The sequence below is a fragment of the Peromyscus leucopus genome, chromosome 6 (assembly GCF_004664715.2).
Source record: "Peromyscus leucopus breed LL Stock chromosome 6, UCI_PerLeu_2.1, whole genome shotgun sequence".
Taxonomy (NCBI): Eukaryota; Metazoa; Chordata; class Mammalia; order Rodentia; family Cricetidae; genus Peromyscus; species Peromyscus leucopus.
The window spans coordinates 41,252,763-41,269,534 of NC_051068.1; the positions used below are offsets into that span (position 1 = coordinate 41,252,763).

Here is a 16,772-nt window from a genome sequence, read left to right on the forward strand (position 1 = left end):
CAGAGGGTGCCTGGACCGATTTACTCTGGTGACTAGCCTAGCAAATAACCTAGCTGTCATCATAGAGCCTTTGTCCAGTGACTGATGGGGCAGAAACAGAGATCAATGGCCAGGCACCAGGCTGAGCTCCGGGAATGCAATTGATGAGAGAGAGAAGAGATATTGCAGGCGAGGGACGTCAAGATCATGATGAGAGGACGTGCAGAGATGACCGGCCACACTAGTGGAAGCCCATGAACTGTGGACTGGTGGCTGTGGAGCCTCTGGATACAAAAGATGGTTGTTTGGCTCGAACTGTTGGGGGGCACCCAGGCAGGAGGATTGGGATCTGTCCCTGGTCTATGGGCAGGCTTCTGGAACCTGGTGCCTGTGATGTCACACCTTGCACAGCCTTGGTGCAGTGGGAAGGGGCTTGGACCTGCCTAGGCTCAGTGTGCTGGGCTCTGCTGACTCTCCATGGGAGACCTCGATTTGGGGGATGTGGGGATGCAGGGTGGCTTGGGAAAGAGGGCTGGGGGATGGGAGGAGGGAGGATGGGGGAATCTGTGGATAGTATGTGGAGTGAGTAGAAAATTTCTTAATAAAGAAAAAAAAAAGAAAACCAAGTCTTTATTTTTCTTTATTCTACCACACCTCTGATTTATTGTAATTGCCCCCATGCTTCCCATCAGCCACTGCTGTGAGTGTTGAGAGGGGAAGGATTTTTTTTACTCAGCTTTCATTTAGTGAGTTAATTTCCTCTGGTATATAACCCAGGTGCTTCTGTACTTGTTCTTGGTAGTACATGGTCATGTCTCGGTGTACACTCTTACTATTGAATTCCAGTCTCCCAGTTCATACCCACAAAGATTTGAAAGCAGAGATTCAAGCAGATGGTTATATGCAACTATTCAGTCATGGTGGTCTAAGGAACCATCAACAGTGATTTTCCAACCAGTGGTTATACTCGTGCGTGTAAAGTGTGTGTGTAATGACTAAATCAGGCAACCCTAAATTACTGTTCCATCTGTCTCATATACAAGATCTGATTACTCTGAATTGCAGCCTAATTAAATTGTGGACATATTAAATACTGTGCATATTAATGTATTTGAGATAACATTTTTTATTTTGCAAAGGCATGTGAGATTGAGTTCTTTTCAGAGTCATTTTGTCAGCATTCACTTGGGTGCTTTGCATGTGTACATTTCCTCCTCTTGTCTGTTTTGGGGACAGGGCCTCATTGTTTTAGAGGCTGGCCATAGAACCTGCTATGCAGCCTAGGTTACACTTGCACTCTTGATTTTCCTGCCTTTACCACCCATTGCCGGGATTACAAACATGCATGCCCCTACTTCTGTAAGTGGCAAGACACTCTATAAGCCTGACCTTCCTTCCTCCACTGGGAGAGTTCTTAAGATATAGGAATATCTGTTTATTTTTAAAATGTTCCCAAAGGCAGAAAAACATTCAGGATTATCAGTGTTTAAGATCAAAGCTTAAAGCAATAATGTCTATAATAGATTTAAATTCAGACAAAAGTTTCAATGCTTTTTCTTTGTAGGAGGATTGTTTTTATTTAAACACTGTGTAGTGTTATTATTTTTAAACCCTTTATGAGGATAATTGTTGTTTCTTAAGTTTAAAGAAGAAATGTAAATGCTTTTCCTTTTCTTTTTTTCCAGATTCTTTACAGAGTTAGAAGCAAGACATCAGAATAACATCTTCATAGACGATATAAGTGACATTGTAGAAAAACACACAGCATCCACATTTGATCCCTATGTGAAATACTGCACCAATGAAGTCTACCAACAGAGAACGCTACAGAAGTTGTTGTAAGCAGGTTTTGATCGTCTAACCTACTTTTGATTAAAGCTCATTGATAAGAGATTAATTACTCATAGACATAGGCATGCCTCCTAGTAGACTGTTTCCTCCTTGAGTGATGTGTAAGAGAGAGTCTTGAGAGATTTCTCTCTTAAGCAGTTAGAAAATTAAAGTATGATGAAGTCCTGCCCTACCCCCACCCTTAGTTGTTCAGAGACTTGACTCATCCTAACTCAACCTCCCACTTTTCTAAGCAAGTGGCCATTAAGTGGTTTGCCAGAGGCCAAGGGGGTTCTTAAGTGGACCAGAGCAAGACACTAGGATTCCCTTACTATTCTAGCCTCTGTAAGCTGTTTACAAGAATTGTAGGATCCACCTCCCTCACCCTGGGCAGATAGGGATGAGTTCCTGCTGGAGGGTTTAAAAGAACAGAAGAAAAAGACAAGCTTGAAGATTTGAATTATGCCACAATTAGGAGCCATGCATTCTGTTTCCCTCCATACTTCTTTTCTTTTTAGATTATTGAGAGTTACAGAAGAACCAACAATTCTTGAGCAGTTTATACACTTTTATTTTCAGAGGCCCCAGTTGTCATAAGTAGCTATTTTACATTGTTGTTGTCCACCCTAAACCCAGTTTGGGACTTCCTGGCTCTTGTTATTCTCACTTTTTCTTGGAGTAGTGACATTTATGGAGCCTCTGGTCACTCCAGGCTAGGTGTGAGATCTTTGAAGAGGCTAAGGGGATGGTGACAACGTGTTAGGAGAGTGGGGACCTCAGGACCAAAACATCGAGATTAACATATGGAAAAAAACAACAACAACAAAAAAAAACGTTACTTTCCAGAGGAAGACTGGAAACTTCCCCACCTGGGTTTCTTGTGAGGAACATCATGGGTGAGAACAGCTCTTCAGATACAAACTTGGGTGAAGCTGCTGTTACGCGAATGTCCTACAAAAGAATCATGCCCCCGGAGGCTCAACACTTTCCCTCTTGCCCACTCCCACCCTTGGGGGCACTTTTCCTTTCTTAATAAGCTGTTTGTGTGTGTTTCTGTTTATAAGCATGTATCCAGCCTGGAATCAGGTGCCCTCTGAACTCATCCTTGGCTCAGCACTTCTAATCGTGCTTACCCTGACACTGTGGGCTCACCTTTTTGCCATTCAGCTCCTTGTCAGCTGCCATTGCAAAAGGCAAGACTCTCTGTCTTCCTCTTCCCTAGCTCTGTCCCCCAGGTACCTACCAAGGTTTCCACTTGCCTACCCCTGGTATTTTTCTCTCAAACTAACAACTGCCCTTGAACTTCCTTCTAAGTCTACTTTTAAATTATTTTATTAGTGAGACTAGTAACCCAAAGGTGGCCTCAGTTTTCCTGATAACAATGATTGTTCCCAACTTGGTAAGGAGGGCTGATAATGCTGTCTCCCTGCCACCTCCCTATGTCCTGCTTCATGGGTAGGGTGGAAACCCCAGCTGGCATCTTTTATGTGAAGAAGGGCCCACTTGCACTTTGGGGATTTCAAAGCCTGATAAGTCTGTTGTCATGGCTTCTTCAGGGATTTCAGGGTATTTAGGCCAATACCTGACTTCTACCCACTTGATGCCAAAAATGTCTCCAGATTTGTCTGGCCTTTCTCTTTCCTTTACCCCACACCTGGCTAGGGCCCTATAGCTGAACATACACGTTCATGCTTGAAAGCAAAGCCCTGAATTAGGGAGGATGTTGCTTTTCATCTTGTTTTGCAGGATTTTAAGAAATATGTGACTAGTTACTACTGTGTATTATGTGACTCTCAAAAATAGATTTTTGTCTAGATTACCTTAATCAAAGCATCATGGGAGGGAGCTTTCCATGGAAATTAGTGTTTGTGTCTTTAGGGGCATTCAAGGTTGGGGCATTAACTTCCCACTTCAGCAGCATGTTAGAAACCCTAGAAATCTTCAAAACCCAGTCAGCAAAGATGCTCAAGTCCACCCCAGATTTCTTAATCAGAACCCTTTGGGCATGGGAGGAGCCTGAGACCTGTGTGCCTTAAATGTGCAACCTACATGAAGCTTATTTTTAATTTCCTAAAAATCTTTTTAAAACTTTTAAGGATAGGATATTTAAAAGTAATCAGTGTGAGAAAATAAAAATAAGACATTTCTGTGTAATTTCTCTTAATTTGATATTCTGGATGTTTCACACTTTATTTTTAGTGGACTTGAACCACATCATCTAATTTTAAAATCACATTTCTTTTCTTTTCTTTTTTTTTTTTTTTTTATAAAATGGTCATTATGGCCACTGTCCTTCCCAGTTCTGAAGAGTCCAGAACTGAACTGTTCTGAAACCCCATTGGAAGAGGGCTGTGAATGCTGCAGACTTCCATAGGAGCAAAGTGGTGGGACTGAGGGTCAGAAAACTTCAATTTGACTTCATTCTGTTGTTTTTACTAAGTTGTGGCAAGTTATAATCCTTGTGAGCACCATTCTCTTGGAATCCCCTCCCTCACCCCCCTTTAAGGTTCTACAGACAGCTCCGCTGAGATTCTGTATGAGTATCTGGCAACACTGCATGGATATATGCCAGTGTCATGGCCATTTTCAACTCAGTGGGAGATGAAGAGAAATATTCTGGCTTATGTGGCTGGAGGGTTTCCTGGCTAGACATGTCTGTAATCCTAGGACTCAGGAGGACTTCAAGCTGGAGGCCAGCCTGAAGAGCATCACCCTCCAAAAACCTACAGCCCTCAAACAATGAAGCAAACACACAAAAAAGTTTTCTTTGTTAGAAAGAGGATGTTTGGAAAGGTTAAACATCTCTTGATATTTCTTTCTTGGGTCTGCCCAGGGCCAGAACAGTGGTATGAAGTATGATTATTTTGCTGGTGGAGTGTGTTTGTACATGATCAAGTATGGGATCTGATCTGTTTATGCTAACTCATAGTTGACATGCTCTCTGTTACAATACTGTGTCATCTTGTTTACATCCCAGTTTTACAAATATTTAGTTCATATGTTTTTTTATTATTAATATTGTTATGGGACACCACATCTTATTTTTATCATTAAATATAAAAGGCAGAAAAGTCACCAGTGTTTCCCAGTGTATTATGATTTATGTTGGTCTTATATTAAGAATCATTGGTAATGTGGGAATTGACCTCAGTATTTGGCAATGTGTTTTTGTTTGCTTTTGAGCTTGCAAAGGAAATATTTTAAAGTTCTTTTTTTTTTTTTTTCCTGCTTTTCTCCTCACAGAGCTACCAACCCCTCCTTTAAGGAAGTATTGTCACGGATTGAGTCTCATGAAGACTGCAGGAACTTACCCATGATCTCTTTCCTCATTCTCCCCATGCAGAGAGTGACCCGCCTTCCCCTGCTGATGGATGTAAGGCAGGATTTGATGGCTTTGTCCTCTGGATATTAGCCGCTACAAATCTGATTAATTAATATACTGTTATTCTGCTTAAATTAATGGATGCATATTTCTTTTATAAAACCCCTTAATTGAGAAGATGTTATTCAGTTGGAAAGTCTGTCTATGTTTGAGATCACTGGAGTTTATTGTTAGTTTAGACTTGTGTGGTCACTCTGGTGAAACTTGCTTACATTACCCAGTTTTTTTTTTTTTTTGAATGGGAATATATTAGCTTTTTGGTCAAGAGGCTGTGATTCCATTTCTGCCTGAGCCACTAAGCATGAGACCTTGGACAAGTCACTTAGTTTTAGATCCCTTGTGTCTTCATGATGCTTTGGGCCCAATTTCTCCTGATGTGATAAGGTATAAACTAGTCTCGACCATGTACTGTGTAAAGTGGGAAAAAAGCTCAGCATCCTTTTGGTATTAGGTGACAGTCATAACATTAGGTGAAAGTTTGACTTTGAATAATGGCAAGGCATGCTGAGGGGAGGGTTAGCAGACCATCTGGCCTGTGATAGGGCCTGCTTAGCCCGTGGGCAGATAGTGTGTCTTTTGATCTAACTAGGACAGTTTGTCACAGATGTACTTTAAAATTGGGTCGTTATATTGGCACCATATCAGTTTTTATGTACTTGATCTTACAGACTAAAACACAGGCTGAAAATTTATCAGAGATACATAATTGAGTAAAATCGCAAAAATAGGTTCCTTTTTCCATAGTCCACTGTGAAGTGCTGAGATGCTCTCAAACAAAAGTGAAAGTGCAAATGATGTTCACTTTTACTCTGTCACAGTTGTGTGACAGTGTTCTCAGTTATTTCAGAGTTCTAATTCATAAGCTCTTCCTTGGTCCTCTCTTAGTCACCGCAGCTACTGTGTTTACTCCCATAATTTAGGAAATTTTTTCCCCACATAAACATAGTCACAGCTGGTTAACATTCTGAGAAATGCGTGGCTAGCAATGCCAGTGCCTTGTAGTATCACCGAATTTAATTAATAGCATCTACTAATACAACCTCAGCATTCCTAGGAGAAATAATCTTGTAAGTTTTCTATGTGGTTCATTATTGGCCCAATGAGTAACTTGGAGTTTCGAAAAATCTGATTGGTTTTTTAGATTAGTATTTATTCTATCTAAATAAAGAATGTATTAGTAATTAATTAAACAAAATCAAATTTGGAAACCAGAATGGTATTCCTATTTCTAACACACCATACTGCACAATGTTGGATATTTATGGCATGGTTACATAGTGGGTTCTTTATGCTTTTGTATCATAATCCTGCCTGAGATTCTGAGTGAAGCTGTAGTCTTTCTTCTCAGATAATTAATGTATGCACACAATTTTATGTATTTTTTTAATCATATAGATTCCAGTGAAGGATGTCTGCCCTCATGGAAATAAACCAGTATTTTTTACTATTGCTTTTATATCCATTAAAGGGTATAAAATTGATTTTGTAATCATGAACAGGGTTTTAAAAGTGCAATAGAACAGAATATGAAGTATTTGATATGTACATGGCTTATAATGTGATTAAATATTGTTTCTAAAAGCCTTGCCTAATTTATGTGTACATAGGAACTGGTTGTAGTATAAATGCATTCTTTATAATAGTTCAAAATTTTGAAAGGAAGAATCACTAGAATAAACCCACAGATGATGAACTGTACACTTCTGTCATGCAACAGTCCCACTGCCAGACTTCCAGATTTACAGACTGCGTTCATTGGTAGTTAAGGCCCAGGGGCCTGCTAGTTCTTAACCATATTCTGCCCTGCCTGATGCCTGTTGCCCTCATCTGTTTCCCATATGTGAGAACCCAGGCAGAATCCAGCACTGTCTCTTAAATTTCACCTCGTTAGGAAATTTACTTAAATCTGTTGAAGTGGATGGACATTTTAAAACAATTACATTGGTTCCCTGAGCTTTCAAAGTTATATGTACAAGCTGAGTGTTCCTTACTAAGAATGCTTGCAGGAAGATGTGTTTTACATTTTTGAATACTTTTAGAATGTTTTTATATGTATAATGAGGTGTCATGGGAATGGGGCCCAAGACTAAACATGAAATTCATTTGTGTTTCAAGCATAACTTGTATACATATTCTAAAGACAGTTGTATGTATCTAATAATATCGTGCATGAAATAAGTTTCTTGGTGTGTAGTTTTCCATTTGCGGTGTTCTGACAATCAAAAAGTTTGCATTTTTTAAGATTTAGGATTTCAGATTTTCATATTCCATACATTCACATTTCAGCTTATCTTTAATTGGTCATCAGAGTTGGGACTCTTGTTGGTAGACAGCCATATGCCAGGCACTTAGATAGGATGTGTTCATCACTTAACTCTTGGAACAGGGATGGGGAGGTGGCTCTGGAGAGCGCCTGTTCAGCATGGACAAGGCCAGGTTGGATCCCTGGACAGGGAACAAAATGAGGCAAAGCACCAGCCTCTTGCAATAGCCTGTGCTGTATCTGGCATTGCTGCAGTTTACAGAGAAGGAAAAACGACGCTTATCTATGGCCAGTCACTTGCCCATGGTTAAATAGCTAACATAAGGCAGGTCTGAGATTTGCTACCTGACCTACTGACCTCTGAAGTCTTCTCTCTATTTTAGATGGATTCATTTCAGCTTTATGTATTTAAAGAATATTTTCTAGTTCTGTTAGTTGCATTTTGATATCCTCATCCCCAATATTGTATCCAAAAATAGTGCTTTGTATGAATAAGAGAAAATGGCTGAATAAGTAATTTATTTTGCTTCATGTGACAAACCAATTGGTTTTACTTCTTTTACTTCTTAGACTATATGTCAGAAAACACCTAAGGACTCTCCGAAGTATGAAGTCTGCAAAAGGGCCTTGAAGGAAGTAAGCAAGGTAACTGTTTACCATGATAGAAAACATGTAGAAAGCTTGGAAGAATCTAGCAGGTCTGTGCTTGCTAAAAAGACTGAGATTCACACAGTTCAATTTATTCAAATCCATTGCTATGTTGGTTGTTTCAGACTGGTTTTGTGTTACGTGCTTGTTCATATCTCACTTTGTCTTGTGTGTTAATAGCTGTTTGTTGATGCTCACTTTCAACAAATATTTATTGAACATAAACCACTATACCAGGAATAATACTGGCCTCTGAATATGTGGTGACAAGGCAGGTGTGGTTATTGCATTCATGGTATGTGCACAATAAAGAGAAAGACATACATTAAATAGAATTCCACTAGAGGGTGGTGAGTGATATGGGAGGCAAGGACAGAGTGATGTTTTAATGGATTTACAGCAAAAATAACTGTGAGCCAGAGGGTGAAGGAGTGTCTTGGGTGTAGAGACCCAAATGTAGGTGTTGGAGAATTTGAAGAACTCATTGAGAGAGGGGAAGGAAGGGAAGGAGGGAGGGAGGGAGGGAAAGAAGAAAGGAAGGAGGGAAAGAGATGAAGAGGAGGAGACATGGGAGGAGCCTGTTACACATGTTAGGGACTTGGGGGCTATAATAAAGATGATGATGAAGCTATGGATTTATGTAAGAAGGTGGAAAGAAATTGTGTGTGTGTGTGTGTGTGTGTGTGTGTGTGTGTGTGTGTGTGTGTGTGTAAATGTATATGTACAGTAGGCTTGGAATTAGTGAGTACTTTGAAGGAAGGTGTGTCACGGAAATATAATCCTTGATTAGAAAACTGGGTCATTTTCTCTTTTTATCACTTTGGAAAGACAAATTCCATTCTGAACATATAATGCAGATCCTATAAAACTTGTGTTCTGGATGAGAGCTCAAGGGAGAGACACAAATTGGAGACCACCCTCAGCATAGGTGACATTCAAGTTTGGAGTGTGAAGGGCTTTACCGAGGATGAGGATACAGAATAGTAAGTCCAGTAGCCCATGGTAAAAACAACAACAACAACAAAAAAAAAAAAAACAGGGAACATGAATATGGAGTCTTATTTGGATGAAAGTAACCAGCACGGGCGATGTAAAAACAAATGAGACATGCCAGAGTAAAGGAAAACAGAATGGCCTAGAAAATGGCCAAACAGTTAGATCATGGGCACCCCTGAGAGAGAAAGAGATGAGTATGACTTAGCCATTTACAGGGTTCATCCTCACTGAAATATGTTGAGCAATGACTGGGGTGTGCAGCAGTAAAATCAGCTGCCCCTGGGGGCTAGCTACTTCAGGAATCAGACCTGGCATGGAAAGAGAAAGAGTTGTGGCTAAAAGGGAAGTCATATTTATTTAAAGATAGAAAAATGTATGCTTAGTTGCTGTTAGGCACATGGTAGCTGAGAAAGCAGAAAAAGGTATGGTCCCCCATGTGGATGGCATATGAACAGGGCACAGATGAGTGGAGACTGCGGGTGCCAGAAACTTCCTAGTTGCCTCCTTTTGCTTGCTTCCTGCACAAATGGGAAAGATCTTCACTCCACTTTATTATAAAGAACTATTTCTTTTTATCGACTTTAAATACATTCATTAGCTTACTTATCTTTGAAAGCCAGTTTGCAAAATTTAGGGTTAGTGCAGTAACCCAAATATACACTAAGTGTTCATCAAAGGACCATGAATCCATTTCTTTGCAGATAATCCAGTATTTCTTATTGAACAGAGCTACCCTTAGCTGGGTGTTCTTGAAGAATTATCTAGAGTTCCCTCTTCCAGCATCTCTTTGTGGTCCCATGCTTGACGTGCAACACTGTGTTTAGATTTTTGCCTTTGAAGTTGCTAGCCTGCTTCCTGCTGTCTGGTCTAGGAGAGAGAAGCTGTAGCTTGCCCTGAGGTGGAATGGGGTTCTCTAGGTAAAGATGAAGCTAGGCAGAGGACAGGAGCAGAATAGATGGAGACCTAGAGTCTGTGATGAAACCCCCATGTAGAGGTTGTGGAGCCACAGAGGAAACAGCCCTGAAACTCTTCAGAGTCCTTTACCCAACCCCCAGCCCCCATTGTTCACTCCTGGTCACACGCTCCATATCTGAGCACCGTGTCCCAGTTGGGTGGCACTGTGTGTTCTGTATCAGAAATGGGTTCCCGGAACTTCTAGAGGGTAGATGACTTTCAGGGAGAGATCTGAAGTTGAAAATGAGGTTTCTTGCGGGAGAAGGGGCCATAGAAAGTAAGTAAAGTGAGGTGTCTCTTCCTGTCTCTTCACCCTGCTGTGCTGTGTTCCAGTTGGTGCGGCTCTGCAATGAAGGAGCCCGGAAGATGGAAAGGACGGAGATGATGTACACCATTAATTCCCAGCTGGAATTTAAAATCAAGGTAGCCTTCTGTCCGTGTTTGTTGTGTTACTGCTGCTTACATCTTGTCTAAACAGAGAAAGCTGAGTCTAACGAGGTAAACTGGAACTAGCTTTTCAAAGGACTATCAGTTGAAAAGAGCAGCTGACAGAGGACCGACCACCCAGATGCCTAGGGGAGTCTCCAGGCTTCTCTCCAGGCCACGACAGTGTGGCTTTTCCCAGGACACCACCAAACAGTTAAACTAGTTGAAGCAGATAGTTGGTAAAGGAGAGTCCTCAAGCGTTGTCATCAGGTCCTGTCGAATAATGGTATCCCCTGGGCTGGACCAGGATATTCTAAACCAAGTAAGAAACTACTTTGTTTGTGCAGAAAAGATAGTTAACGAACCAATGTTTTTCAAGCATGTTTTCTCATACAACTCTTCTTTGCATCCATGCCACCTGCTAGCAGAAAGTGACAGTGAATGGGAAACCTGGGTCATGGCTCATTCTTTGGAGTTTGTAATGAATAAGCTTACGATTGTCATTCTATTTTGTTATATAACACACAAATTTAAGACAATTTAAAATGGCCCTATATTTTTTCTAGCGAAACTTTCTAACTTACACAGTAGTTTCCTGGTGATCAGCAGGTCATGGTATTCTGCAGAAGGCACACTCTTTGCCATGGTACAGAGTTTGGGAACCGCTGATAGGGGACAGCCACAGCCTGTTCTTGTATAAGCAAAGAAAACAAACGCCAGAGAACAGCTGTCAACAATGTCACTCAATCAGTGGTAGTCCACATCACGAAGAGTGTGAAGTCAGGCTAAGGGCCCAGGTGTCCTGAGTGATGGGTGGTGTACACCCTTCCATTGTAAGACCCTGACTGCCGCCATCTAAATGCAGATTCATAATTCATAAAACAGATTATTGACTAATTCAGACCACTTGGAAATGTCATTTAGCACAACTTATGGCCTTATAAGTTGGATAATAAGACTAATACCTTATTGTCTTGGTGGAGAGTAATAAACATTTTTATTCAGTTCATTTTAAAGATGAGACAATTAGAAGTTCAAAGAAGGTGAGTGACTTGTCCCAGAATTATGCACACGATCCCGTGTGCTTGGTTAAAATAACACCCACGGTGTAATGAAGGTCTTAATGAAGGTCTTCCAACATAGAACAAATCTAGAAGTCATGAAGAGAAAACAGTGCCTAGTTCATTAGGTAAAAATGTATAGAGCTATAAACCTTTATAGAGGAACAATAAAGACAGACAATAGAGGCAGCTTGTAGAAGGGGAAGAAGCAGCTGCAACCTTGTTCATCTAGTATTCATACCATACCTCACAGGAAAACAGAGTGTCGAGGAAAGGAGAGGGGACACACTGGAAATGACAAGTTAGAGAGCCACTGACAGAGCGGGTATGGCAAATGATGATTAAGGTTTTTAAAAATGACTTTTCATTCAGAAAGAAATTGCTAATGGCATTAGGATCCCAAGCAATCCAGAAATGTAAGAAGATGTTGTATTGGTGAAGTTATAGGATCAGCATTTTGCAGGCTGCTGGTAGAAATGATTGTCACAGTCCTGGAGCATACTGTCCGATTTACAAAGCTAGTTATTATAAACCAGTGATTCTGCTTCCGGGAGTTTATTCTGTACTGGTGAATATAAAGATTATATAGCTATTCACGTAGCATTTGTTTTAGCAGAGGATCAGAAACAATCCAGCTATTTGTCATAGAGGATTGATTACATCAACATGAAGCAGAATAGAACTACTCAACTTTGGGGGAAGCAAAAGATGATTGAGGTGGGCTGGAGAGATGGCTCAGAGGTTAAGAGCACTGGCTGCTCTTCCAGAGGTCCTGAGTTCAATTCCCAGCAACCACATGGTGGCTCACAACCATCTGTAATGAGATCTGGTGTCCACTTCTGTCATGCAGGCATACATGCAGAACACTGTATATGTAATAAATAAATAAATATTAAAAAAAAAGATGATTGAGGTTTTAGGTACCTATGAAAGTAATCATATATATCATTAAGGTTTTTTTTTAAGTTGTTAAAAAAAAAAGTAGTTTTTGCCAAAGAAATTTCTGGAGAGGCATGGAAAGATTTAGCATCTGCTATTTCCTGTAGAGGCAGGAGTCAGTGTGTGGGAACTGGGTGGGTGAGAAAGAGCGGGAATAGGAGGCTTTTCACACAATACTTCACACCGTATTTTTGCTTTCAAAGGAAGAAGACATTCTGAAAGCTACTCTCAATTTTGGGTAAATAAGTGAAATTTTTACTATTTCCTAGTGGAATACAGGGACTCCAAAAATCAATCTACTTTAAAACAACAAAGCAGTGAAAAACTCGTTACCTAGTTCCTAAACAAAGAATTGTCATAGGGTGGCACATATGGTGGGACACCTTCCTAACTGTCCTTTGTTCCGACTCAGGATTTATGCGCAATGGCAGGACAGCCTTGTACTTCCAGCAGGTGCAACAGTCGGGACCTAACCTGACACGTGTGTGTTTGTAGCGATTCCTAAGCACACTGGTCAGAGTTATCGTAAGCAATCATTTCTCTATTGCGCTACAGGGCTCTGCTGTACCAGTCAGAAAGTTGTGGAATTCAATTTTTAGGAGCTGGAAACCCAGGACTCTCCTTAAAAGCTAGTATACAAAGCTCTGTTTTAGCCATAAGCTTTCATCTTCCTTGTTGAATTTGTACATAGCTGATGAACAACCTTCTAATAAAAGCCCTTTATAAAGTTGGAAAAGTATGAAACCCGTTCTCAACTTCTTCATTTCCTCCTTAATATCCTCAGTTTCCTTTAGCCATTTTTAATCATTCTTCACTTAACAGGATGACATCTGCTGTACCGAGTTACCATGCCTGTGTTCTGTGTATCTAAGAGCTTTCGCCTATTTTATGGATATATATATGTTGTTAAATCACATTTTTGGCAGTATGAATTTCTAGTAACTTTATTTTGTTTTTGAAAAAAAGAAAGAACTCGAAAGGGTACAAATTATCCTGTGGCTTTGAGAGTTTTCCAGTTGGCTTGTACAAAACTGAATAGAGGAAAAGGAGAATGTAATTCCTTGGATGCAGCCTTTTGTGTGAGACTGAGGGGTTCCTTAGAAGAACTCCACTTTCATAGCCAGAAAGTGAAATAGGTGAGGTTTTCAGGGATGTATTTACACAGTAGAAACTCCATAAACTTAAAAACAGGTGCTCACAAGAAAATGGCTGAGTAGATTTCTGGAGACAAAACATACGTTTTGTGGGTTTTTTTTCTCCTTGAAAAATCCTTTGATGGTTCATAAAGTGAACACAGACTTTTAGATGTCTCGTAGTAACTACAGGTATCTACAGATTTCCATATGTCTCTATTCTTTGAGATATTTACAATAACTGATAGATTTCACCACTCAGTTTTTTTTAAGTGACTCCAGTTTTCTTTTGTAGTTCAGAGTTAATAGAAGAGTCATAATTTTGTGACCCAATAACATTTTCTTGTGGTTTCAGTTTTGTGTGGACAAGCTAATAAGTTTTTAGTGTTGAAAAATAAATCTGTATTTTCTCCTGGAGAATGTGCCATATCCAATTGCATTTTGCAACTATTTGCCTATAAAATAATGATTTTGTGCCTTTTGATTATAATGTCTTACTGGTCTTCACTTGGATGTGGGCACTGAGTTTTCCTCTCTTTCTAGCCTTTTCCCCTCGTCTCCTCTTCCCGGTGGTTGGTGAAAAGAGGGGAGTTGACAGCCTACGTGGAAGACACGGTGCTGTTCTCCAAGAGGATGTCCAAACAACAAGTCTACTTCTTCCTCTTCAACGATGTGCTTATTATCACTAAGAAGAAGAGGTGAGCTGGTCAAGTGTTGCCTGTTAGGGCACCATCCCCAAAAGCCTGAGTGGTAGATGTATAGATCCAAAGTGTTGAGTCAAAGTCACATCTGTCCTTCACTGTCTCTAAGTACAAGTACAGTTAAGACTTGCATCATTGTGAACCTCGTAATCCCAGTCACCCTCTACTGAGCTTTTACCGGGTATAAGCCAGTGCTCTGGGCGTCTGATGGATCCACATCACTCAGTTCTCCTGCCATGCCTGAGGAAGCTGCACTCTATCAAAATAAATGGTTAAGGACATGCTAGGGGCAACTCAGGTATGCCTTGTGACTTAATTTAAAAGATGTTCTTAATGGTTATTCACCTAAGAAATGTGCCCTTGAATGGCAAGGTGTTGAGTGTGCTTCCCTTCCTGGGGGATGAAGTACCTCAGCTGATTGGTAAGTGTTTTTTTCTCCTTCTGCTTTTCTGTTCTGCAATTGATGTCCTTCTTTAAGGAGATGACCAGGAGGAATACCATACAAGCCTTATCTTTAAAGTTTTTGTTTTCTCAAACAGTTCCCATTCCCAGGACACACACACACACACACACACACACACACACACACACACACACACACACACACACACACACGCCTTATCTCTGCCTTTCTCCAGGGAATAGTCTCTGTCACTTGTATCACATGATGACATTTACTCACAAACAGCTACGTTTCCTTTTGGTATAAGATACATTTTACATCTTTGTTAGACTATAGACTGGAAATTAAAATGGAAGACTGTGGGTCATTTCCATGTATGAAGGAAATGGGATGAACTGATGGCATATGATAGAATGGGTGGTTCTGAGAGTAAAATTTCAACAGTAGAAATAGACTTTCTATAAAAATATTAAATAAATGTCCAAATTTATCATGGGATATTTATTCTAATACTAGTTCTGAGTTGCTGACTGTGTTGACTGATGAGTCAAAATTAAACAAAACAGAGATTAAGCTTCTTATTTAATCAGACTATATTATGAATTATTCAGTTGTATACTATCTTAGGATTTCTGTTGCTGTGAAGAGACCACAGCAACTCTTACAAAGGAAGACATTTAATTGAGGTGGCAGCTTACAGTTCAGAGGTTCAGTTCGTTATCATCATGGCAAGGAGCATGGAGGCATGTAGGCAGACATGATGCTGGAGAAAGTAGCTGAGAGTCCTACATCTTGCAGGCAACAGGAAGTGGTCTGTGTCTCACGGGTGATATCTTGAGCACATATGAGACCTCAAAGCCTGCCCCTACAGTGACACACTTCCTCCAATAAGGCCATACCTACTCCAACAAAGCCACACCTCCTAATAGTACCTCTCCCTGTGAGCTTATGGGGGCCAATTATATTCAAACTACCACAAACATACCTAGGACAATAGAACAGGAACTTTGATGGTCTACCCCCAAAAGCAAGTCCAGGAGGAAAGGGTTTATTTTATTTTACATTTCCACGTAATTGTTCACCACAGGGAAAAGTCAGGGCAGGGACCTTGAGGCAGGAACTGATGCAGAGGCTATGGAGGAGTGCTGCTTACTGGCTAGGCCAAGGCTTACTTATACCACCCAGTACTACCTGCCCAGGAATGGCACTGCCTGTCATAGGGTGGACCTACCAACATTAATTGTTATTCAAGAAAATGCCCCCACGAGCTTGTCTACAGGCCAGCTGGGGAGAGGCGTTTTCTTAGGTGAGGTTCCCTCTTTCCAAAGGCCTAGCAAGCACATCATGTTTTCTTGACTTTTATAGAGATTTTTTTTTTTTCTCAGAGTCGTGGGGGTTTTAGACAGTTTTTCTAGTTAGCTGAGGCTACCCTGAAGCTCACTGTGTAGCCAGGTTGGCCTCTGTCCATCACTTCTGTCTTATCTTATTTAATGCTGGGATTACACTGTGTACTACCATGCTTGGCTTTCAACATAAGGTAAGTTTTAGGGAGCACAATTATGTGTGGCCTTTCAAGTGTCAGAACTCTTCGTTTCTAACATCTTCCAGCTGTCTCAGTGGACTCAGAGTTTGAGCTAATTGTTTGAGTTGAGTGATAAAATAATGATTGACAATACTGTGCCAATATTAAATATTAGAATCATTTTGACTGTGTTGACTGACAAATTGATGAAAGTTATGATCTTTAGAGATAGTTCTAAAACCAGGGTAGTGCAGCTTTATTCTTAAACCTGCACAGAACTAGTCAATAAATACAGAATTAAGGCAGATGTTATTTTACTTAGCTCATTTTGCTCTTCACCGATGGCTTTGCCATTATATATCATGTTTATCCAGTTATGCCAAATTCATGTGCTCAAATAGTTTTTTGAAACTGTAATCTCAGTGACAGAAAGAGCAAGGAATATATTCCCAGTGGAGAGGGCAACCTGAGCACCGAATTAACTTCCGTCAAGACTGGTATTTTCTTGCCCCATCCATGAGTTCATCGTGTGTCT

General features: G+C 40.4%; 1 protein-coding gene and 1 long non-coding RNA gene across 2 annotated transcripts in view; both read left to right on the top strand.

The window, feature by feature from the left end:
* The window catches only part of Arhgef26 (Rho guanine nucleotide exchange factor 26), a 110,853-nt gene that overhangs the window by 64,890 nt on the left and 29,191 nt on the right, over positions 1 to 16,772 (top strand). Inside the window, exons 5-9 of the mRNA XM_037207293.1 lie at positions 1,665 to 1,817; positions 5,053 to 5,182; positions 8,025 to 8,099; positions 10,386 to 10,475; positions 14,155 to 14,309. Coding sequence (XP_037063188.1) covers positions 1,665 to 1,817; positions 5,053 to 5,182; positions 8,025 to 8,099; positions 10,386 to 10,475; positions 14,155 to 14,309 — 603 coding nt within the window. The remainder of the gene's footprint in view (positions 1 to 1,664; positions 1,818 to 5,052; positions 5,183 to 8,024; positions 8,100 to 10,385; positions 10,476 to 14,154; positions 14,310 to 16,772) is intronic.
* On the top strand, positions 10,482 to 13,936 carry LOC119088163. The gene is made up of 2 exons (XR_005091760.1): positions 10,482 to 12,256; positions 12,453 to 13,936. It is a non-coding gene; the product is annotated as an uncharacterized LOC119088163 (long non-coding RNA).